The following is a 25,543-nucleotide window of genomic DNA, read 5'->3' on the forward strand; positions in this document are numbered from 1 at the left end:
TTAAAACAATGTCATCATCTAAGAACGCAACTAATGATTTAAAGACTTCCAGAAGGTTCGTTTATTCATTATGCTGCCTTCTTCGCTGGTCCTCGGGGACATCATCCTCATCTTCCTAAAGTTCGGTCGCGTGCCGCTCGGGCCTAAATACTATTCCGGTTGTGTGAAATCGTAATCTGCTTATTTTTGTACCTTCTTCGTGCGTTAACTATATGGTTGGTTTGCAAACCCTCTACGCGAGCCCACGGTTTATTTTTCCCTTTTTTACGAATACTACATTCAGTTTAGATGATTTTGGTTGCTAGTTGTTCTTTTATCAATTTTAATGCGGGGAATGCATGGCCCGTCCTGTTTACCAAATGGCGCTGTTTGGATTTTCGTTGACTACAAATTAAACTCGCTGAAACCGTAACGAAACCACACATTGAACCATTTAACAACAATTTCCCCACGGCTCTCTATTTGCTTAATATTCGTTTGGGAATTTAAAAAAAACAGGCTCAACAGACATGAACACACCATACAACTAACAAACATCGCGACGTTACTACCTCTCGTACTCTATTGTGCTAGTTTGTTGGAAAGGATTTCGACACTAGAAGCTCGTAACCGAGCGTGCGCGACGTCAAGATTAAGGCTGACATGGCGGAGGGTTGGTGGGGGGGGGGGGGGGGGGGGGGGGGGGATAAGGTTGTAAATTGTTCGCAGGACAACATCTAAAAAGTAATCTATCCATCGGTAAGACGGTCCCGACCACCGAAAGTCACGGTTCGTAGGGTCGCATTGTGATGTGACTTTTCCTTTTTTTTTTGTGTGTTTCTTGGGTCGAGAACCTTTCCTTCATTCCCTTTATTTTTTCGCTTCCTTTTTCTACTTTGGCAATCTTTGGCACAGCGGGTTGTTCTACTAGTTTGTTCGTGTTGTATGTTTTTAAAGTTTTTTTTTTCTTCTTTTTTTAACGGCTTTGCTTACTTTCGTCCGTCCGTGTTTTTCTTTTTTGTTTACCTTTATATTAAAGTTAAAGCTCTCGGGATCTCGTTCGGGTTCGCAATTTCTATTTTTTTCACTTGCCCTGTCCACACCTCCTGGAAGGACTCAACTGTCGGCAAGGGGGAACCGAGGGTGTGAAGGTGTGTATCGTTTGCACTATCGTGGCCACACCGATGTTTTCACTTTCTTGGGAGCTTCGGTTTACCCAAGCGGCTATAGAAAAGGAGTGCCACGGACAGGACACGAAGAAACAAGCGACACACTGGGTACATTATTGGACAAGCCTTTTTTTTAACTGTTAGCTTTGTTTTCTTTTAAAAAACAGGCCCCTACCCACGTAAACCTCCCACATTCTTTACTTTTTTTAGTACTTGTTTTGACCTTAACTGAAACGGTTTTACGTTCGTTTCCTTTTCCTTTCCTTGTTGGGAGTGGAATGGACCTTCTCGTTCCAATGTCATCCCTCGTTCGTTACTTTATTGACCGTTGGTCAATGTCCTCGGAGTCGATGGAGGATGCAGCCGACGGTGGTGCCACTACTTCCGATCTACTTCCGGTATCGCTGGAGCTGATCCCCCGTGCCGCCCCCGTTCGCACTTCCGCTGGCGTGCGCCCCACCGTCCGAGTGACTGCCCAGCACCGCGGAAGCCGACTGACGCCGGTTGTTGCGCTCGACCGCCTTGGCCGACACCTGCTGCGAGCTGCGGACGACCGTCAGATAGACGGGCCGGTAGAGCGGTGCCAGGTCGCGGTGCTCGTTGTCGCTCACGTTGCACCCGTCGTACACCTCGCCGAGCAGGAACTCCGGCCCAATGTAGGTGCCTCCCTCGACGTGATCGATGGCAACATCTGGTTGTTGTGTTGAACAAGCGAAAAGAAAAACGATAGTAAAATAGCCGTTCGTTAGCACCTTTTCTTGGGTAAAAAAGTCGAAACCCGTTTCCTGAACACCGAACCCGATCTCCTATGTCCACATCCGGAGGTCAGAGGGACCGACATAAAAAATAAAATAAAAAGCTACACACTTTCCATCGCATAACAGGAAGGAATCAAAGAGCTTGTTTGGGGGGAAAAAAACAGACAACCCTAAATTTTCCCCCCATTGTGACCAAATTTACGCCCTCTCGTGTGCTGAAATCGATCGAACTCGTTTGCCAGAAGAAGGTTCCACTTCTCGGCGAGCCCCGTCTCATTGGGTTTACGGTGGATTTACGAGACACTTTCCGTAATCGTACGTAACATCGTAAAGTCAAGATACGGAGGACTTCCGGTTTCCGGTGCCCAGCACCGTGATGAAAAGATCGAATGGATTGCATTGCCCGCTTTGGGCAGCTTTAACTGAGCCTCGGGGTGCTGGAAACTTGCCATCTACTTTTCAGGGGGGATTTGAACTAAGATTTTCCTTTTTTTTCGGCACTCTCAACCCGAAAGAAACCTTCATCGTAGGAGTTAACCCTATGATAAGGGTGATTTAAATTAAACGAACTCGGGGAAATCAGGTTATGGCCTATTGGGTGATGAAAATAATACATTTATCGGCTTTAAAATGCATCAAACACCTATATTTTTATCACTGTTGAGTTTCAACGTTTCAATTACATCAAAGTGTGGGTTGTACGCCACATCAAAAGAATAGATCTAAAGCATAAATTTTAAAACAATTTATTAAATATACAGACAATATCTGTTGTACATGTATGATATAACAGACCAAGAAAAATATTGTTCAATTTTGTTACAAGTTTCAATAGTGTACTGTTTACTGAGGAAACATTACACAATAAGATCTTTAATTCTCTCGATTTGTTTTTATACTCAACTGTGTCTTATCAAAAGAAAATATTTTAAAATTTATTATAGTTAGTTGAAAATTTTAATTTCACTAACATCCACAATCAACGAATTGGTTTTATGTTACAACACATTGGTCGGCATACATTTCCTAAAATGGGCCAAATGATTAAAAGGAAGCCGGAAGCGCCCTTTATAGTAAATTTACATAAAAAGTAATTAAAGATAAAATATTTTAAATTTTATCGTTAAACTTACTTGTTTACGTTAATTTTATTGATTTTCGTTGAATTTTAATATAATTTCAACACCTAACAGGAACACCTCATACAACAAATTTAATCTTTATTTTTGGGAAGAAAACAAACGTGACATCGTGAACAAATCCGATAAAAATGGAGACGGGTTTTTGTATGAAGCACTACAATTTTCTAACAACCCAAATAAAATCACTTGACGGGCCGGACTTTACCGACCCCTGTTATAAAATTTAAGCAAATTTCTTATAAAGTTGATGAATATGTTAAAAACATTTAAATTGAAAAAATAAAAATGGACGTGATGGATACGAGATGGCTGGAAATTTAATTTAAATTATCCTAGTGACATTGTACAATCTCTATAAGCTTCAACTTTCAACTTTGAGGCAATAAAGTTGAACATCCTACTATCTATAAACGTAACGGGTTTTATAGTTTTAAATTAAATAAATTGTTTTTGACTGTGTTAACTTTCCCAGAAGCAACGAGAAAACTAGGTCCAACTTTTTTTTTATTTTTTTTGCATGTTGATGCATGTCCTCCACCTCCTCTCCACCCACTAATTCAGCATTCTCCACTAAGCTGCAACCCACAGTTCGTAGTTGGGTGTTTTCTGCCTTAACAAACTCTATTGCATGCTCAACATGGCCTCGAGTGGGGGACCGAAAGCAAAAGACCAAAGGTCGAAGATGGATTGTGTCACCATAGCTCTCGGGATGACGTTGTGACGTTTTAGTTGCAAACGAAAAGTTACCGCACACCCCCCGTTCGCTTGTGGGAAAGTGCATTTGCGAGTGAAATGTGCTGCTCGAGGTTTCTTTAGCCTTTGGCATGGATAAATTGCAATTCGCAATGTTCGTGGCATCCTTCTTGGGCGTATCTGTCACCCCTTCAAGGCTTCAAGTCGATGGCAAAGGGGGAACGGAATCGAACAGAGAAGAGGGGACGAACGAAACTCAAACCGTCGAAAGACTTACCGTAACCTATGTGCGGCTGCAGATTGCTGTTCGGTATCCGGAATGGCACCGTGCCGATCGTGATGGGGAAGTTAATTTGCAAATCATCGCCCGATTTGTCAAACTCCAGGCAGGCCTGTTTGGGAATGGTAAAGAAAGGTCGGAAGAGTGAGGAAGACATTAGTGGGGGTGGGGATTTTCTCGGTTGCACCGGTTCTACCACACCCCTTTGGAACACCTTCGGAAGCTAATACCCGGTGCTATTAATCGATCCTTGCGATCGAAGAGTCCTTGCACGCGCGAAAACTGTTTGCGTATCCCACGGGAGCAACGATTCCCCATTTTACGCCCGCTACAGTTGGCCGGTGGGTGGCAGTATGTTGGGTGTATTTTAATCCATACGTCAGTAACCCACAAACCGTGTGCTTCAATTTGTGACATGTGGGCTCGCTGAATATGTGGGCTTTCCGGGTTTTTTTACCGGGAATTGATTTCCATCGGCATGTGTGCGGTTATGCTGGGAAATGGTTTGCAAAAAAAAAAAAAACAACGGGGTGAACATACGCCAAACGTTTCTTTGTTCCACCTGGCAGCAAAAGCGCGGTCATTAGGAAGCGGCTTTATCGAGCGTAATTGCGTTGGATTCGCACGAAAAATGTTGTCCATTTGGAGGTTGATTAATTTGATTATCCAAAACCGATATGGTGAGGCGGAAAACTTCCCCCATTAAATTGCACGCATTCCAGTTAATGGAATGCACAACATCCAGAAACAAAATAGATACGGTGGATAATGAATGTACGCATCCGTTGGTGCAGTATCATGTATTATCCGTTGTAATGAGGCAAATGCAATGATGTTACGTAAAATTTTAATACAGTTTTCATCATAATCATTTGAGCAAAATTTATCATTTATTTAAAAACAGATCTTTGCTTAATGATACCCAATCAGATGGAAAATATATGGTGAACACTGTTTTGAGCAACAATTTTCGATTTCCATACTTATCTGGAATAAACGTACATAATCTATTTTTATGGAAGCGTTTTTTGCATGAGAAATAAGCGAAGAATGATTTGTTTCAATTAGTGATGAGTAAGAATGAGTGATGGAGTTAAATCTTACTAATGAATGATTGATTTAAATCCTATTCGATTCGATTCCCTGTGGCGACTGCTAACTCTTTTACTCACTCTTGGCATTTGAATCCTTGTTTGGGATGCGAATCTCTATGACGACTAACAACTCTTTTACTCACTCATTCACTCTTTTGGGATTAGAATTCCTGTTAAGGATTCTAATCTCCTCGACGAGTAATAAATCGTTTTACATGTTTTAATACACAAAAAAGTGACTTAAAGATTCGAATCATCGTTACGATCGTTCACTCTGATTCAAATCTTTGAAAAGAGTTGTTCTTCACTAGTCTTTTCAATATATCAATTATTCAATTTAATTCAATTAGACGATCAAAGATTAAAAATATTTCAAAACACTTAAAAATTAAACGCATTGACGACTTAATAGGGAAGTTCAATAGCATTTAATAAAATTGAAACATGTACAGTTATATTTGTAACTTTAAGCTTTGACTAAAGTTAATTTGACTTTTAAAATAAATAACTTTTGACGAATTAATTAGTCGGTTTGGATCGGTAAGCCCACAATTAATATTGACAGGGAGTTCAGTGTACCAAATGGCCTGATTTATTAAGAGTTTAGGTTGGGAGATAGTAGATGGGAGGTTAAGAAGCCGCACGAATATTGGTTACAGACTGTTACAAATAGTATCGCTTTAAACAAGTTAATGCAATATGGAGATGCTGACGATCTTCATTATTTGACAGAAATTTATTACAAAACCACATACGATTTCAAGCTCGTCAACGGTTTCATGGTATGCACGCTTGGAAGTCAACGACAGAAGGCGTCACTCGTTGCTGCAGCGTGGGTTAACTGCTCAAGCATCCTGGATTGGTAATGAGTTGCATGCTGAGTATGTACGAGATGTAAAGCGAACGCACACACACACGACTGCCTCTTCACGCAGAACAGATGCAGAACTCTGCAAACGACACCAATGTAATGAGACCAAAAGGTTGGGACGTGTGGTCGTAACCACACCGCATAACTTCACAACCCTGGTTCGTCTCCAGTGAGGCGTGTTGAAAGGGAGTCGTGCGCACCTCACCACAATCCCATTCAAAACTGCACACACGTCAAACGTAGTCGACCGGGGGGGCCACTCCGGAGGTCATTAGAGAACGGTAGCGGACGAGGGACGATACTTACCACGAGTGTGTAGTAGATCTGCGCCAGCCGGCAGACGCCCATCATGGTGGTCGGCACGGTGGGGATACGCAGGTTCGCGCACGTGTCCTGTCGCTCGTTCGGCACCACCGTCTCGCCCTTGTACTCCAGCACCAGGTGTTGGACCTCCTTGGTGACGCCGAGGACGCCGCGCTCGACGAAGAACTCGCAGTACTGGAGCAGCCGCACCTTCAGCTTGACCGGCTCCTCGCCCTGATTGTCGATAATTGATTTCAGCTTCAGCGTCTCGCCGCAGCAGAACGCCGTCCGGTCGAGCGAACAGCTGGAACGGTTACGGAAAGGCGCTCGGTTAACCGCGGGCACAGATGAAGACCGTGATATGGTGATATGGCATGCATTAATTCAAGGCTTGGAGGCATTTTCACTTTTGATTCGAAGCGATCCAGTGCGAGGGCACCACCATTAGCGGTAACATATGTTTCTGCACACGAACGGTGCTTCGGTGGAACGTGGCGCAAGGTGGTGACAATGGCTCATCAATTTACGTTTTCCACCTCGGATTAAATGTATGCTTATGTTTAATGGATACCCCGAGCGAAACGTGCCTCTAAGCCTTGATTTTAGTTGGGATTACGGAATTCACTATTAATAACAGTGGCTTATATAACAAGCCAGATATATCAATTTAAAGTAGGCCATGGAGGCAACGCACAGCTTTTTTCTATGCATATAGCGAGTTAAATCAAATTAAAGTAGGCCATGGAGGCAACATACGCCAATTTTCTTTTAATAGAGCAAGCTTAAACCAGTTGATCGCGATCTTATTAATAACACTTGATTAATTTATAGATGAACATCGTGTATGTTATTTGTAAACAGTATCTTCCTTTTCAAATGGTTGATTATTTATGTATGAGCACACAATTTTCATCTACATGGAACCCGCAACAAACCGGCCTCCAATATGACAATCCGATAATGAAGTTTAAGGATATGATATCCGAGTTTATGGAATCTGCAACAATCCGAACGATCAACTCGTTTAAACTTGCTATATCCATAGTAAAAGGTACATACAATAACATAAAGGATCCAACTAACAATAACTAGAAACGAATTAAATCCATTTGAATAATTGATGTGTTGACAATTTATTGTTTTAAGATTCCTAAATCACTAAATTGAAATGAGATAAAAACTACGCCTCAGATCAGTGCCAAAACGACATCGTTATAAATTTCGAATGAACATGAAAATCTATGTAAAAACAATCATCAAACGTCCCTTTGCGTAGTTCAAAAGGCCATAAAACCACGGAACAACCAACGCAGACACAAAGGGGAGCCAACAAAAAAAGTTAAAAAGACAAAAACCTTTGGTGGGCTCTTTGGTTTCCAAAAATTGTTCATCGGACCATTTGCTAACGAATGGGAGGAACATTTCTTCGAATGGCTCATTGAGATGCAGCGAACAGCTCATAACTTAACTTCAGCGTGAAAGGTCGCCCCAAAAGAACCGAAGAAAAAAGCTCCATCCTGTCCTTTATGGGGGCCCTGGCAAACGTGCAAACGAACTTTCTCTCGAGAGCAGATAAAGAATGCACAAACAGTGGCTCAGTTTTTTTGTTTTGCCCCCGTTCGCCTATGTTCGCTGCGCGCATTAACGATCGGGTTTTTGTTTTCCCTCCCTGCTTTATTCGAGTGCGCCTCTGTGGGAAAGGTGCCAACGCGAAGTTTTTCACTTACCTCAGCGTGACCGGGCCTTTCGCGCAGCACAGGCAACACTTGACCTTCTTGTCCTGGCCCGAAACCGGTTTCTGCGAAGAAAGACATACCAGAAGCGAACGGCGTTAGAGTTGCCTTTTTCCTTGATTTTCCCGCCCGTTTTGCGGTGACCTAAGGCACATTTCGGATTGGAAACCCACTGTCCACCGGCTTCCGCTCCAGTGGCCAGATACTCACCAGATATTGCTCGTCCATGCAATCTATGTGAGGTCCGACGATGGTGAAGTACTTGATTCCTTGCGGCGGCGAGGCATACGGAATATCAATCGTCGCCTAAACGGGGTCGGGAGAATATTGGAAGCCAGACATACTTGTGAGAAAAGATGTGACACTCATAAACCGGGGGACGCTTCGATAGTTTCTTCCGGTAACCCTTGCCGGACATCCGGATGAGGGTGGGCGATATCCCAACCACGAAAACCGGACGTTACCGGATGGAAAAGACGACGGTGGTATGGCATGCTGCCCACACAAAGTATTCTCCATCTGCATCAGGGCTTTCTGAATTTGCGGACGAAATGAAACCCTCCACGTTTTGGTCCATTCTTTCCCCAGCCCATATTCGAATGCGAAATGCGAGCGATTTTATCCGGCAAATCAGAGCCGGCAGAATGGCCAGCAATGGCCCTTCCTGGGCAGCGGGATTGGATGAATATTTTATCGGCTAGAAGCTTTTGCGGTTTCAGTAAGGGGCTTTGTTTTTTGACCGAACGATCCCGATTTGAACGCATTATAGCGCTTTCGCATCAGATGCGCATCCGTTTTACCATTTTGTTTTATTTTCTTCGCCCTTTGCCTTCCTAATAAACCAAAGTTCCCAGCCCGGGAAAAGCCCCAGGGGGGGGGGGGGGGGGGGGGTGGAAATGCTCTTCGTGACCTTTCGCAACCTGTCGTGCTACACTGTTGCATGATGGAAGCCCGGAAAATGGCAATCACACGGTGGCTGATTTAATTGATTAATGGATGAGTTTTCATCTGCGCCCGGCTTCGGAGCTGCATACGTTCAGTTCGGGATGTGCTCGAATGGGAATCGATGGTAAGCGCTCGGAATAGTTTTTCAGGTCGGTTGGAGGACGGAGGAGGGGGAGGGGAAATAGAAAATAATTGCCAGCTTTTCAGATCAATCGATTATGTATGGGAGCGGGCGCAAAAGATCATCAATTTGATTTTGCCCCCCGGTGCCTCAAATAATCGGCTTGGTTCGGAAAGGATCAGAAATAGCTTTTTGATGATTTTACCGATTTGTTCGTACAATTTTGAGTTCATATTGATCGGTTTGTCTTTCTCGTTTTTGTGCATGCATTAGTAAAATTAAAATTTAATTATTTAAAGCAGAGGGGAATATTTCAAGAGATTTGCATTACCGTAGAAGCACCATACTTGGCGCGGGTCCAAACTTGGCGCACTTTCTAATATTTTCTTCGATATTAGACTATTTCCAAATAATTTCAGCCTAAAATATGGAGTTAAATATTTGTTTATGTTTGTACAATACATCCGCATCAAAACTTGTTATTGGTTTTTAGTTATTGAATGTATATATAATTAAATGAAAAATTCCATCTCACAAGTGCGCCAATTTTTACTCGCGTTAGCAAAGCTGCTAAGGAGTGGGTTCAACTGTTTCCAATAATTTATACGCAAAGGAAAAATTATTAGGGATTTTATTAATCAGAAACTGTTGAAAAGTAAGTATTTTCAATGACTCGTGGTTAGATTCGGCGCTTTTTGAGATTTTTATGCTAATTTTGAAGCGAACAATTTTGCGCCAAGTTTGGCTCACAGTGTTCCTAATTATTCACCGTGGAGAATATGACTGTTTGCGCTGCTAGATATTTTTGAATCATAGAAGGCTTTGATGAATGAGATTATAAAAGTTAGCGATGAGATAGTTTTATTTCCATGAGAGAAGCCAAAGTCCGCTGCAAAAAAAGCTAAATTGTTTTTTTAATTGCTGTTGAAAAGTGTTTCTATTGTTTTAAGTTGACTTTTGAATATAGCTGTTGAATTCAATGAACTACATCCATTTTGTTTTAAGTGCGCTAAATTAGGAACACATCGCGCCAAGTAAGGAACATTGCAAAAACCATGCGCCAAGTTAGGAACATAATGTGCCACACAAAGAGTTTCTGAAACTTGAAGAAATAACCATTTAAGAGTTTCTCACTTATTTTTCTTATATTCTATGGTAGTTAGGCTAGCACTGTGCAAAAAATGGTATGATTTGACCGAACATTTTTTTTGTTATTCAACTTTTTATGCAGAATTTCCTTAACCGCGCCAAATATGGTACATCTACGGTACTCTAAGATTTTTGAACTTGAATTTACTCAGATTAAAAGCTGTTTACTCCCAGATATTTTGGTTGAAAATTAAATTTGACCCTAGTGTTTTGATATCTTCATTTTCATTTCATTTTTGCGAGCTTGTTAAATACCATATTTTAGCCTCTATAATGACAGCTTTTTAGTCCAAAATGACTAAATCTCATTTAGAGGGTTTTTTACATAGAGATAGTAGCTTTTAGATTCTAGCTCAATGAATTTCCGCTAGAATTAATGTAATTTGTGAAAATAGTGAAGACAAGGATGACAACATTAACGATTGCATTATTAATAATGTGATTGAAAACACTAGTGAGGGTGATATGGACCAAACCTATGAATTATTATATTAAGTTTTATTTTTAAATCGGAAAAATTATCAAAATTAATAATTGAAGTTGAAAACTTTTCATAGACATTGAATAAGTTATCAGGGGGTTGTTATATACGCTAAAATGCGATATTTCTTAGAACCAGTAGATAACAATACTTGGTTTTATTAAAAGCAAATATAAAAATGAAAAATTTGCTATTCCTACATGCACAGTATGGTAAGTGAATTAAAAGAAATTCAAAACAAAAAGTATGTTAGCAAAAAGATAGCCTGAAGGAAAATTCCACCAGAACCAGGATTATAGTATTTAAAAAATGATATTAAACACCTTTCTTTGCTTCGGTTGAATTATTTTGTTTATCATTCGTAACATTTCGTAGGTAAGGTATAAATGAAAACGTTACATTCAAAATGCATGCATGTTTCCTACAATGGAAATCGGCAGGCATCACCAAAGACGGTCGTCACACCAGCAAAGAAAACAAAGAATTTCTACGAACAAAGATTTATAAATGTAACAAAACATCTCCTTTAAACCTTCTTTGTGCAAAATAAAAGAAGTTACCAAATAAACGCCGTCACAAATCCATTTCTAACCAGCAAGCGTATCACGTTACTATTGTTCGGCTGGTGAATAAAAAAGTAAATAAAATCTGAATATTTTATGCTTTTTCCTGGGAAACCGGGGCCCTGTCAAAAGATCGTCCACAAAAGTCAGTCGCGGGGAGGGGGTGGATCCTGTCCCAGTCAATATGGAGCCTCTACACCATCCCGTGGTGCTTGTTTTGTCCTCCCCACTTGACATTGATGGCAGCTGCAGACCGCATCGGAAAAAGTCGTACGTTTTTCAACGGAGCGAGGTACAAAAGTCACCGAGTCACCGAGTGTTAAAGGATTACCGGCTGCAGCGTTTGGAACGTCACGGAACGCCGAAATGTGTACTGCAATTGTGTCGGTCTTTGGCGACGTTTTCTTTTGGGCAAACTTTTTCAGGCGAATGATTTCATACCCTCCATTGGCTTTACGATTGTTTCGCCTCCGCACCAAACAATGTGTGACGAGGGTAATTTTTGACAATTTATTTACTTTTTAAGCGGATTCTAGTGTGTGTATGCGCGTGTCTCTCGACGCTTGTGACACGACGAGCACCGAACCAAACCGAAAAGCAGCGTGTGTCGGTGGAGCATGAGTGCATTTCCATGTTAATTTACTTATGTCGCTTTCTCGAACAAGTCGCGCCATCCGCGATGACATCGACACACTCGCTTACACTTGCGTGCGTTTTATTCCGTTTTTGACGCCACTTTCCGACACGACGGCGGACCGGCTGAATGCGGCCTTAGTTAGTGCCGATGAATGTGTTTCCCCTTTTTTTTTTGTTGTACCTTTCTTTTCTGCCCCATTCAACCTGCCTATCTATGGCGAAATGAGTTTATCGTCGCCCCGCTTTTCCACCCCACCACGGAGCAATGTTGAGCGAATTATAGACTGGCCTCTCCTAGCCGGCTGAGCAACAACCAACCGCTATCCTTCATCGATGGCGACGAGGACGACAACGACGACGATGACGGTAGGTCAATAGATGATTACCGGGACACGTCCTGGGAGGAGAAGTGGCTTACCTTAACGAAGTAACGGATGTAACAGGCACGTGACTCGAAGCTACAGGGCAGGTTGGTTTCGGGGATGTTGAAGCGGAACGGAAACTGATGCTGGCCGCGCACCAACACCGGCACCGTGACGTCCAGCCCCTCGCCGGCCCGTTCGCCCCAGATGACGGCCCGCTCGTCGATGTAGACCTGGTCGTCCTTCACCTATTTATGTCCGGCAGCGCGCGAATGGGAAGGAAAAAGGAAGCGAATGGTTAGTAAGGGGGGCACCCAAAAGCGAAACACATCGGTGGAAAGTCCGGCCCGGAACGGAGCAGAAATAAATGTGGATCAGCAGGATGGGGCATTTTGTTGCGCATTAGGTATACGAGCTTTTGATTGCCGACCGGTGGACAGTTTTTCCTGGCTCGCTTTGGGCCGTTGTCAGGGACAGGGTGGACTTCGGTGGAAATGGTCACCGAGGCGAACGACTGCGAAGTCTACGATATGGTGATGATCGAAGCGAGTTGATGATGCCGAATAATACAGCATCGGTCGTAAAAGGGGAGTCGTTACTCGTCAAAATTGGTTCGGACTATTTGTGCGGTGCCTTTCTTTAACAAAGCGTTTCAATTAGGTGCGAGCTGTGAAATCAACGCATTGTACTCAGGCCAGCATGACAGACATGAATGATGTACTATCAATTTACACGAGAGAAAAAGATTATTGAAAGATCATTTGATAGAAATATACTTTTATATATTTTATTTTAATTGAATTGAATTCATATCAAAATAAAATACATATACTCTGCAGCATGACTTTGCGACCATATTTTTCAACCACCCATTGTGGTCGGAGCGTTCACGAACATAAACCAACCCTGTCATTGGCCTTATGCTTTCATTTCCGCTTGGTGGACCATGTCCGTATATATAAAACGTCCTCCACCTTCTTCTCCCCGGGACGATAAGGACTTTGTCTCGCATGCAAATAAATAGAAAACTAGTCATGCAAATGAAGATGCTAGCCGCAGCTTAACAGAATTTTGGCCAGTATACTCACCCCCCGAAAATACCATTTTCCAATAAAACCGATAGGAAGGACTGCCGTTGGCATAATGAGGGCCTAACAGTGGGTACTCAGAACCGATTCCGGCATCGGCGTCGGAAGTGGGAAAGGATTAGCTGATGAGTGAGCAGCTTTTTCGAACAGTGTTTTTTCCGGGCGTTTCGCTTCTGGCCACCGGACGACGCCACATTTGCTGGCCAAATGGAGTTTTTGCCATTCGACTCGTAAAAGGGCACAAAGGAATACGGCACGAAAATACATACGTCATTGCGGAGAAGCTATATATAATATCTTTCCCGTAGCTCAATAAGGGCTGACCCAAATTTCTGGTAAACCAGATTTGAATAAATAAAAAAAGAAACCGAGCAAACTCAAATGGATTTGAATGGTGAGCTTTTTTGAGCTCTTCATTTCTTTACAACATCGCCGAACGGGCTGGAGAATGGTCGTGGCATTCAAGCTGAGTATTACGATCTGTCATGTGGGAATCGCTGCGAGCGGTATAAATTCACACCCCGAATGAAAAATGACTTTGTGCCGGTTTGGTCGAAAAAAGCGGCCCCACACCCGTTTGTATCGGACGATTCGATTAAGATAAATATGCAAATGAACAGCCGAAGTGGGTCACGATGACTTGCTTAACACGATTCGGGAAACGATGCTGACGATTTGTTTTTTTTTTTTGTATAAATAAGAAAACCCGCTTCTGACTATGTTTTGTTATCAGTGAAAGCTAGCTTTTAACAGTTACATATTGTCGTAATAATAACTAATCGAGAATAAAGTTTGCCTCAAACAATTACGAAGCACTTGGCATTTTACAATTTGTTTTTGCCCCTGACTGCATGCAATATAAATGAGTGGAATTAATTCTAGCACCCAAAACTAAATGAATTTAAACTTAGCCACTTGTTTAAATTGCTTGCAGCACCAACTTCCACAGGAATACAAATAGCATCCGGATGGGACGCTTATGTTCTTCCGGAAGGATCACGTGTCGTGGTTCTACGTCTCGACAGTGACAGAATGTTCGAGAGACGGAGGAAACAGAACTCCGTACCAATGAAAGAGGTTTTCCAACTGTCGTTAATTTTTTCTATCACGATTCTAGGTTGCAAACAAACAAACGACAAACACCAAACCATTTCCGGAAAAGTAGTCGGTTTAACAATAGCGTTTACAAATAGCTTTCGGTGCATGGATCGGGAAAGAACGCCGGATTTCGGTGATTAAATATAAACAGTGGTTGTGCACCAAAGAAAAACAAGCCACTGAAAGTCAACAAAGGAAGGTGGAAAACAACTCCCATAGCAAAGAGTGGTTTGCTTCTACCGCAGCAATTAATTAAATTAATTTGTTAGTTTGTTTAACATTTTTTGTCGCACTCGTTTACTTCTTTTGCCATTTGTTATACAGTAACTGATGATTTTTTTAAATTTTGTAAGCAAAACCTGTAAAATGTTGTAATTAAAATGAACCAATTCGAGATGGATAAATCGGTTCCACCCACAAAAAGTTTTGTACCAAATTGATCCTAGATCAGTGAATATTTCTTGTCGTAAAATTTATTTGTTAGTTATCTCGAAATTGGTTTACGTTGTCCCTTTATCATATCACACGTTTAATCGTGAAATAAGCTGCCAAGTAAGCGTGGTTGACTTTCGTATCAACCCCCACAATGCAAGGAAACAACGTGGAAAATAGAAACGCTTTGCCGTAAGCTAACACTCCCATTACTTTATGATGTTTTCCCTCTCGAAAGGGGGTTTGGTTTGGGTGGACGAGTGCTCGAACCTGGTTTAGCAGTGGGAAAGGGAAGGAACACAAGGATCGTCGATGGGCGATGGGAGTCTGCCGTGTCGACAACGGCGACGACGACGTTGACAACCGGACCCGAAGAGGATGGCCATGCGAGTACACACAGTTTAGGACGTAATTACCGTTCTTTTGTCTCCGGACACGAACACCTTCCACTCGACGTGCGCTTTGCCCCGCAGCAGCAACCGGATGGCTGAAAGTAGAGAGGGAAGAGTGAAAAGGGGACCAATAGGTAGAGTGTTCACGATTAGGGAAGGCGGGAAAAAGGGTCGCACGTAAGCTAACTTGTCGTGCAAACCGCATCATGACAAAACCCGCGCGTCTAGCCTGCTTTAGAGCGTAAGACCTGTGTCTGCTTGAGGGGAATTAGCGAAGAGACGAACGGAAGTGGTCGATTGATCTTGGCGCGGGGTGGTGGACTTTGCCGGGAGCTTGCGCGGGCAAAACAGAAAAACGCTAAAAGTTTCCAGCAAACATGTCTTGGACGCATGTACTGGCGGAGAAAGGTACACCGGGATAGGGAAAACTGTTTTGCTACGTCCGTGTTTGAGATGTCGTTGTTTTCCTTCGTGCTATAATTCCTTCAGCATCCTGTGACCACCGCCGCCGGACTACAATTTACTGCCAGTTTTTGCACAGTGGTATGTAACGAAATAAAATGCTCGATAATCTATAGAATACGCAAAAAAGTTTAATTGAATCGTCCTAGGTAACCAATTACGAACCAATCGGTTTGACATTTTTGTTAGGTTATGATCCTTTTAATTTAGTTGCTTGTTTTATAATTGTTTTGGAGATATTTTTTTCATGTTTTCCACAATGAAAATTCAAATGTTGGACTATTTACAAAGAAGTGACATGTTTTTCTTCGTTGTTGTATTATTTTAGCATCAAAGTTCATCCAGAGACTTATTATTGAAAATCGATGTGAAAGTGTTAAAAAAATACTGTAAAAAATGTTTTACGCTATCCATGTTTTAGTAGACAGAAAAAACAAACAAGTTATTCCTTTAAAAGTATTGCGAGGATGTTTTAATTTCATTACCAATCGCTTTCGTATGACTGGTGGGTATTTTCGAACGGCACTGTACTCCTAAGCATTTACAAAACTCCCAGCATCAGCTGCACGACGCAGGCGGAAGGTATCGGATACAAGCGAGCGAATGCCAAGCCAGATTGAGTGCCACGCGGAAACGGGGCTGTGTGAGTGAAGGTACCGGATTACTTAAGAGGCATTGAAGTAGAAACATCAGTAGAACATGAGCACGTTTCCTTCCCCCCTTTTCACCGGAATGAGACCTGGCGGATTGTGTGAAGAAGGAGCATCTTACCGGTCAGTATCCTCGCTACGGTTTGTCCCCGGAAAACACACGTGAAACAGAGAGGGAGAGAGGGAGAGGGAGTAAGTGTATGTGGTGAAGCTAAGTCCGGTTTATGCTGTCAGCAGGCTGGTTCTAGTTATAACCCATGGCAAGATTTGTGACATTCCTACGTTTAGTTGAATGTGCCGGAAAATACCGAAACCCGAGCGCTTGAGAAAGGGGTATCCCATTTTTCCTCCTCCCCGTTTACCCTTCTCCCATCCAGGCCAGCAAAAAGCCAACCGACGCTTGGATGGTTTGTTTTGGGGCGTGTGAACGCGTGATAAGTGAGCCAAGGAGTATGCTCACCTCCCTCAGGCCGTACCCGGGGGGGTACGAATTTGGGTTCTAGCCAATGTGCGAGTCAAGATTTTCCCTTAAGAGCTTACAACGGTGCCGATTCCTGCCGCCCAGTCGGTGCGATGGTGTTGCAATTTTGGCTCGAACGGTCCGGGGGTTCATTTTGTGCAAAACCCTTCGTCGAGCGCTCGCCACGCTCAGCGGGGTGTTTCGACAGTTCAAATTTGTTCGGTAACAAATTACGGCCCAAAGTTTCACCCAGCGGGGCAGCGAAACACCCTTCCGATTAGCCCGAGGGCTTGGGAAGTTGTCGGAGAGTCGCAGTGCTTTTTCAAATCTGCTCGGTGGCTCGGGTATTAACGATGGTGGAAGGGTTCCTTTTGCTTTAATTTAGGGTAGCGGGCTAGGGGGGATGGTGTTGTGGTGGTGTGGGTGTACGGTAAACATATTGGTCGTTTGGGGCATTTGTCAAAGTGCGACTAAGATAAGTTCTAGTAATTTCAAGAACATTTCAAGATCTTCTCGCTAGACTTGGAAGGTTGAACCTATTAGTTGGGTTAATTATCTTAATATATTCTCAGTCGAGGGATGGATAAACATTACAGAGTCCTTTGGTACGTGCCTTCGTGTTTAGAAATAAATCAAACTGATGGAAAACAAAGAAACAGTAAGTTACTTTCGGTCCCTTCTTACTTGCCATTATGTTTCCTGAGATTCATAGGGAACACATCATGCCAGCGTATTTAGAAACACAATATCCATTTTCTGAGCCCTACTTTGTTCCATTTTGACAAGGCGGTCCTATACCACATTTCCGCCTCTCACCCCATTGTCATTTGCTGGCAGAATGGTAAGTGGAAAAGAAAATATGTACTGTGCGCTTTTCCTAGCCTCTATCCCCGAAAGCTCTTCCGCATTGAAGGTTTCGTTTGATGTGAAGCGGGGCAAAAACGTTACTTCCTAGCACCGGCGCCATCGGGAACATGCCTGTGCACTTAGCGAATACTTACACTTGAGTTTGAAATTTTCCGTAGTGTGCATTATTACCCGCCCGGAGAGCACTTCGCCGGCGTAGTAGTGCTCCTTGTCGAGTCGAATGTCGAGCTCTTTGATATAATCCATTGTGCGGCACCGTCAGCGACGGGTGATGGAGGGCGGCCAGGAACAGGTGAAGGCTAACGAGACCGGCGCTTGTCCGCACCGAGTTTGTGGAACCTCCGGCGAGGTTGGTAGGTTGTGATGCTGATGACGACGAAGACGCAGGCGATCGTGCCTCCGACGATCTTTGGCGGCAACGTTCACTCAGTGGAGGGATCGTGCCTAATGCTCATCATCGTTGAATTTTATAGATCCTTTCATGGTTGTTTTTCCGCGTCACGTTGATCTTCCCGTGTAGTTGATGGATCTATTGGGGTAAACAATGAAATTCAAATGAATCAGTGAGTTGCTGTTGGAATACATAATTATATTTGTTTGCAATACAAATGAAGAGAATCAAACAAAATTGAATAAGCTATGGATTATGGGAAATTAATCATTTATTACATGCCACGCTGAGTCCATTTGCTTAATGGATACCTCGCTAAGATTGAGTGAAAACGTAAGGATGTAGCCAGAGAATATACTTGTTTATCTGAAGCTTTCATCTATCCTATACATTTTTAAAGGATTTATTAGAGTGCAATTGTAGATGAGTTAAAGTAATTTCGATGTAAATATGTGCAATCAAGGACAAAAATGAATGATTTTAAAAACTTATGGAGGCGCCCAGTCTTTTACACTATTGCACTTTGTTGTTGTATGGGAGTGCTTTTATCCACCGATTGACCTTTATTGCTTCATTTCAATTATCCATTTCAAACATAAAGTGCAGTTCTATGTAATTTTTCGCTGAAAAATGATAACAAAAACAGGATTTTTAATTCAAAAACAAATGGAGGCGCCCAGCCCTTCACTGCTCGTAACGTTTTCCCCTCTGTGTTGGTGAGGTTTTTAACCGCTTGGAATGTGCTATGGCATTCAAAACGTAAATTTCTCAATATTCTCAAAAATTCCCAGAAACAGGCGAAATTTAATTAAAATCCAATGGAGGCGCCCAGTTCTTTACTCCATTATGCATTGATTCTGTATATGTCTGCCTTTAATCATCGCTTAATCGATGCAACGACAGTGAAATAGTAGATCGATCCGTAAATATATTACTCAAATAAATGCCATTAAAATTCGTGATAAAAGCCACAAACATTGTTCTTGATTGTTCATTCCATATCCAATGGAGGCGCCTAGTCCTCTGCTCCACAACGTTCAGACTGGGGTGAGTGCAATTTTCTTTGAATTAACAATTAACAAAGTCATTCGAGTTAACACATCACCTTCTTTTTTTCCCAATTAAACTCCCGTGACGCAACGAATAGCACACCCGAAGGTTAAAAGGTTTTTCTTCCCCGTCAATTCATTTCCCGACCGGTTCATTTCCCCAAGCCGCCGGCTCAGGCTCAGCCACAGTGGTTAGAAAATCGTAAAAATTTACGCAACAAAAAGGGAACGGCTTTCAGTTTTGACCCAGCGTGCAATATCAGAAATAATTGAAGTAGAAATTTGGCAAAAGAATCCTTATTCGTCGGCTTCTACCATCGGCGTACGAAATAAAGGCCAAAAGAAGCTGGACGAAAAAATAAAATCAATTATGCGCTCAACAAATGTTGCTTGGGAGCAGGTTTGTTAAAAATTTCTACCAAACACACACACAAAGGGATTGCAAGTTTCCAGCTGAGGAAATAATTTCGTGAAAATAAGAAAAACGCCAGCATTCTTCAAAGGAGCTCAAGCGATCGTCCCACCCTGGTTCGGCAGGCGTAAGGCGGAAGCATGTTTCATAATTTTCTTTGACCAACCCTGCCGATTACATTCGTAGCAGACCATAAACCGGTGGCCGGATTATATTCAGCGCAAAAGAAAAGGGGCAACGATGAAGTATCGAAAGAATCCGCCACGAAAAACGTTTACTCTGGGGCGGTTGAGTCGAGTGTGCGGTGAAAAAATATAAGACCGAGCATCAAACACAATTAGGAGGGAAAATAAATGACTATCGTCACCCACTCCGCCGGGGGAACGCCTGGTCCATTGTATGGCACACAATCGTTGGGCGATACTTTCGCCTGCGATCACAATGCGGCACCGGGTGGAAAGCGTGAAGTAAAACACTTTTGTCAACCTCCGGCGCGTAACTTCATTATTTATTGTGCTTGGGTATGGTTCGTTTTTTTGCTCATGAATTTGACACGTGAAAAGAAACCAACTGAACCTCAATCACGCAACACCCAATCACTGCCGAATGAAGGATTTCGCCTGGAGGGAATACATGCAGGGCACACGATTCCGAAACGGTTCCGTAAAGTGTAACGAAATTGTGTCGTTAAAGTGCTGTTAAAGTTCATTAACACCAAGCGATGTGGGAGAGCGATCTTTGTGCCGTTTGGACGCAAGCTGTAGCACAAAGGTACAGCAGTGAGTATTCTGGGAACAATTTAATGTTTCTTGACGTTACTTCCTGTTTGAGGATTTTTTTTATACACTGTTTTTATACAGTGACGATACAAGCAAGCTTATTCAGAAGGAGAGTGAAAGAATCCTCATCGGACGAGCTGTTCCGTTCTGAGATTTACCAGATCTAACACAGTAGGGATGATTCTATACTTTTGCTGTTGAAACACTACTGCGTCTTTAAGAGATAGAGATATTTTAGAATTAGAAAAAGGTATAAACTAGTTTAGTAAATAGAATATAATCAGCGAGAAGCATTTTGGAATTATTAAAAATATAATTATAATGGAAAAAGGGCTCTTGTTGATTGACTATTTTCTTTTGAAAAATCACCCGAATTCTAATAACTGTTGCAACTAGAAGGATCAAGTTGAAGAATGATTTTCCGTTTGATTTATCCGTCCAAGATCGTGATTCAATTTTAACATGTTTCATCCATACACAACCAACGCTTTTATTCGTGCCATTTAACTTTTCTATTGCAATTTCAAACTAATTTTAATTAAACAACTTAGTGTCGCTATCAGAAGGATCAAATCACAGAAGGATCAAATCAAAGAATTATCTTCCTTTTAATTTATTTGCGCACAGTTTGCTTTTAATTTAAATTAACCATTTCAGGATTTTTCAGCCAAATCTAAGGCATCGCTTTCCCAGAATTTGTAGCATCCACTAAATATAGCTTATTTGTCGAAGCATTCCTCGAATCATTTCGACCGGCTTTCTAAGGATTCATATCACTGTTTCTCCTCGTCTGGATGAAGTGCGACTTTCTCCGCCACGATAAAGCGCTGGGTTGGGCAAACATTGTCGGTCGGCTCCATTCATCAGCGCTTCCCATCGTACCATCGGAAAACCTCGGAACGTCACGCCAAAACAAACGTCATTCGAAAGCCTATCCACCAAATGCGCTTATCGGGATCGCTTCTTCCTTCTCTGACCCTATACAACCTCTCCACTCCCTGCCTCTTTGTGTGCTCACGAGCCTGTTTTTGCTCTCGTTTGTTTGTGGTCGAAAAATATAAACCACAAATCATATTGCAAAACTTTACGCCATCCTCCAGCCCCACGGAGCCCCAAACTCGCCCAGCTGGTTGCGATATGATTCTGGAGGATTTTCCAGCCTGGTAAATACGTCTTGCTCCCTTCTCTTTTTCGCATACCCAGAAAAGGAAAAAAAATATGGTGCTGGTAAATATCATAAGAGCTTTTGCGATTTCTGTTTACTTCACGTCGCGAACGATGAGCATACGCTGGCGGTTTTTGGTGGGTATTTTTCTCGCATTTTATTCCACGCCGCCTTCATTGTCATCGCTGGCAATGGACCGAGGGTTCGAGTGTGAATCCTTAGTGGATGGATTTTTGCGATGTACGATGTTCTTGATTTTATTTTGTTTCGCCGTTTCGAGGGGTGCCGTTGGCTGGTTTATTAGTTCGGCCCGTTTTCGTTTCAAGGGTTTCGGGTATATTAATCCCGGGAAATCATTTCCCCTCGGCATCCGGGCTGGGATGATGCTGATTAAATTAGACTTCATCATATACAGGGGCCGTAGGGAGGGAGAGGATGGCCGTCGACGCCACATCGAGGGCGATGGATAAAGTTTGCCAGTGTCATTATGGCACCGACCGCACCGGGCTGGACGGAATAGAGCGGAATGGAACGGAATTTTCTCCACCTTTGCTGGGTGGGGAATTTTCCTGCACGCTTCCCAAGGAATACACCGCAGGGGCGGGGAAACGGGCGGTGGTGGTACAGTAAATAAACTTTGTTTGAGTTTAATTGTGCAGCAACGGAGGAGGCGAAGTAACAACGAGCCATCACCATGGCAACACCGGTTTGGGGTGCTTTCGTTGCCATGGGAAACTGTAGGGAGGGCTGTGGTTAGGTTGAAATTAGTTGCCGAGGAATTCCCATGCCGAAGGAGCGGCCGTGATTGCAGTGACGGATTTTCCCGTGTTTTTTCTTCAACCCTCCCTATCCGACATCAAGACGGGATGCAATGTAAAGTCATCAAAAGCCTGCGAGCGACGGATGAAGTAAATGATGAATTTAACCACGAGGGCTCGGCTGCCGGAAACGGAACCGGGTGGGGAGAAATGAGATTCGTAAAATGCAGAACGGCACGCCCGCTGTGGGTTTCGGCCGAACGAAGGCAACTAGGAAGCCACCGGAGATAATGATGACGCCGATGATGATGCTGATGATGATCATGGCGGGAACGTGACCGTTAATGCCCGTGCCGACCCGACCCGACCCGGGACTGTCATTTCGGCTGCAGCCAGATGGCGCCGGTGCAGCATCGAAAATGATGTTGTTTTCGTCGTCCGATGGCAAAATGAGGCCACGCCAGCGCACTTCAGGGGGCGAATACCAACCGCCCAGGTTACCCTTGGTCGACCCCTCTCCCTTGTGCCCTGCTTCGTTATTCCCGATGGACGGCGCACAAAGTGAAGCATGTAAATACTGATTCCAGCCAACGGGCCTTTGGGGCTTGTGGGTGGTTTTCTTTTCCCTTTTCCTCCTCGCCACGGTTTGCGTCTGCGACATGGTGGTGGCCTTGAGTTGGATGTGAGCGCCCAACACTGGGCGGGTGATGATCTTCCGATGGGACAGACATCGCCATCGTACCCGCTTGACTACGATGGCACGTTGGAGGCCTCTGGCGAAAATCCTTTCGTCGCGAGTCCTGCCAGTGGCATTAAAAGAACGCACTTAAACGACTCTCGGGAGCTCTTTAAAAGCGAATGGTTTATGGCATGATGGAAACCAGTTTTTCCGACGCATTTACCCACAATGTAGTCAATCGAAACATCAAACAGCGTTTTGATTTTGGATGAGGTTTTGTTCGAAACCGTGATATGGTAATGATTTCACATTATCCTGTATAACCTTTCTATATTTCTAGGTAGTTGATTTTAAAATATTTTCACGGATATAATATAGAGTTCCTCAGATATCCTAAACAATAAAGTTGGTAACGGACATAAGAGTGGCCAGAGCGTTATGCAACTAGCTTATATAAAGATGACTGGGTTTTAAACAAATGAATTTGGTAAGTTATTTTATCCAAGTGGAAAAATTTTTTCAAAAGAAAAATTGTAAAAAAAAATTTGGTTTGAAATGATTCGAAACTATTAGAATAATGCTGTACAAAGATGATCGACTTGTGTAAATACGGTTAGTTATGAAAAATATGTTAGTTTTTCTTGTACATTGTAACTGTGACAAACTGTGAGATAAATCTTATGAAAATTTTGATTGGAAGGAACTAACAGTTTAGAAATTTGGTATCGTATAGACTTAACTGTCTTATCACAATATAAAAAAACTGCAATCGTTATATGCTTTCTTTGAACGGAAAAGAGAAACTAAGAAAAATAATTTTATTCAATTCATAATGTAACAACTGTTTCATTCGAAGTGCCGATTTTGTGAATTAGAAAACATCTAGATAATTCAACGCAGAAGGTACACTGATTAATTCAAATTATAATCTTGCAGATGCAATGCAAACATTGCTGATAGCCTTCTCCGAACACACAACCTTTCTAGGAGCGTTTAATCATATTCATATGCAATAAACATGGCAAAATATTCCATTCGATTCACGTCTGATGATTTGTCGGATCAATTTTTCCCATTATGATCCACCTGGGGCCCGGTGGCGTGGTTGTTTTCCAGTTGTCCACCACTAATCGTGCCATAATCGACTCCCGGATCGATCCAGGCGAACGATATCCGATTGCTGGCCCCCGGCCAGGATGGCCGAGTGGGAATATAGATACACTATTTTCTCGCACAATCCTTTCGCTTTTGCCTTGCTCGAACGACAAACCGTTCGATGGCGAGCTTATGAATATTGATTAACGGAAAGTTTTCCCGCCGATCTGGCCGACCTGTTTTTGCCAAGTGCCGCCGCTCGGTCCCGCAAAACATGCCGATATGTGAGAGCGGTGGTTTTCTCGTCATGATGCGAACGGGCACGGTGGCTTACGGATAGTTACGTGTACGTGTAGGCGAGGCACTTTAACCGGTCGATCATAGGCACATCCAAGGCCAGTGGTTTTCCATCACGTCAGCCCGGGTCGGTGGTGCCGACAAAACCGCGAACATGGCGTAGCAGCAAGCATAAGGGCTCTGTTGCTTGATGGTTTTATAAGAGATTTTTTACGCCGACCGCACAAACCGCGAAGCTGAGCTTAAGATATTACCATCCCTCCAAGCCATTGTGGTTGGGCTCGCAGTGGAAGTAGCCGAGGAAAACGAGGCCAAGTAGCCGCATGTATGAGTGGCTTGGTTCAAGATTTGCATAGGATTAGCATCGAACATCGGTTATCCAATCGCTCAATTCACCCGCCGCCGACGGAACAGAACGTCACTGTTTAAAAGGGCATATCGAGGAGTCAGCCCCAGCGAATGGGAACTCGCTAGAAAGCTAACCTCATCAAAGGGCAGACCCTTTTTTCTGCCCCGTTCCGCCGGCCGGCCTTTCACCTGATTGACTGATGGGGGACGGACGAACGCTCGGTCGGTCGGTTGTGGAGAGTGGCTCGTTGAGATTTCACTTTTAGATGAGCGGAGACGAGCGTGATTTTCAGACATTTTCCCCCCATTTCATTGAATCAATTTCGCCAACCTTCATCCCGCTGGCAGCGCCGAGCAGAACGGAACCGTACTTGAATGTCAGATATTTTTTGTTTTTGCTTTGGCAACAAAATGCCGGCTAAAGTGGGCGGCTCGGTTTACGACACGGCCGGTTTGAGTGGTGTCAATTGAATGAAAAGGCATCAACGGCAGCGTGTGCTCAATTTTGTGTGCTGGGAAATTATGAAATGATAGAGTTGGGAATTAATTTACGGCATCTGATACGCCGTTGTTTCCGAAGTCGATCCTTGGGTTTTTTTTTTGCTAAGTAGCTCGTTGACAGTGACTCATTTTTAATGCAATTTCAAGAGGACACACACTCTCAACTGTGGTACTCTGCGCTTAATAAGCTTTGCTGTTGAATTAATTGCGATGCGGGGTTTTTGTAGTGTTTCATATTTAAGTGGTTTTTAAAGCTTCCTGTTTTTTTTTGTTTGTAATGTATTTAACATTCAATTCAATTTTATTTTTTATAAATTATTTATAATTAACAATTCTATCCA

At 43.0% G+C, this 25,543-nt stretch overlaps 1 protein-coding gene across 1 annotated transcript; it reads right to left on the reverse strand.

Annotated features, from left to right (window-relative positions):
- Positions 1-1,537: 1,537 nt before the first annotated feature.
- On the reverse strand, positions 1,538-17,974 carry LOC131263997 (arrestin domain-containing protein 3-like). Its single transcript, XM_058266289.1, has 8 exons — positions 17,863-17,974; positions 15,314-15,384; positions 12,336-12,527; positions 8,233-8,328; positions 8,017-8,087; positions 6,293-6,593; positions 4,019-4,133; positions 1,538-1,839 (listed from the first exon to the last, which is right to left on the reverse strand). The coding sequence occupies exons 1-8, from the start codon at positions 17,972-17,974 to the stop codon at positions 1,538-1,540; spliced, it is 1,260 nt and encodes a 419-aa protein (XP_058122272.1).
- Between the last annotated feature and the right edge of the window lie 7,569 nt (positions 17,975-25,543).

This window comes from Anopheles coustani, chromosome 2 (genome assembly GCF_943734705.1).
Source record: "Anopheles coustani chromosome 2, idAnoCousDA_361_x.2, whole genome shotgun sequence".
NCBI classification, from domain to species: Eukaryota; Metazoa; Arthropoda; class Insecta; order Diptera; family Culicidae; genus Anopheles; species Anopheles coustani.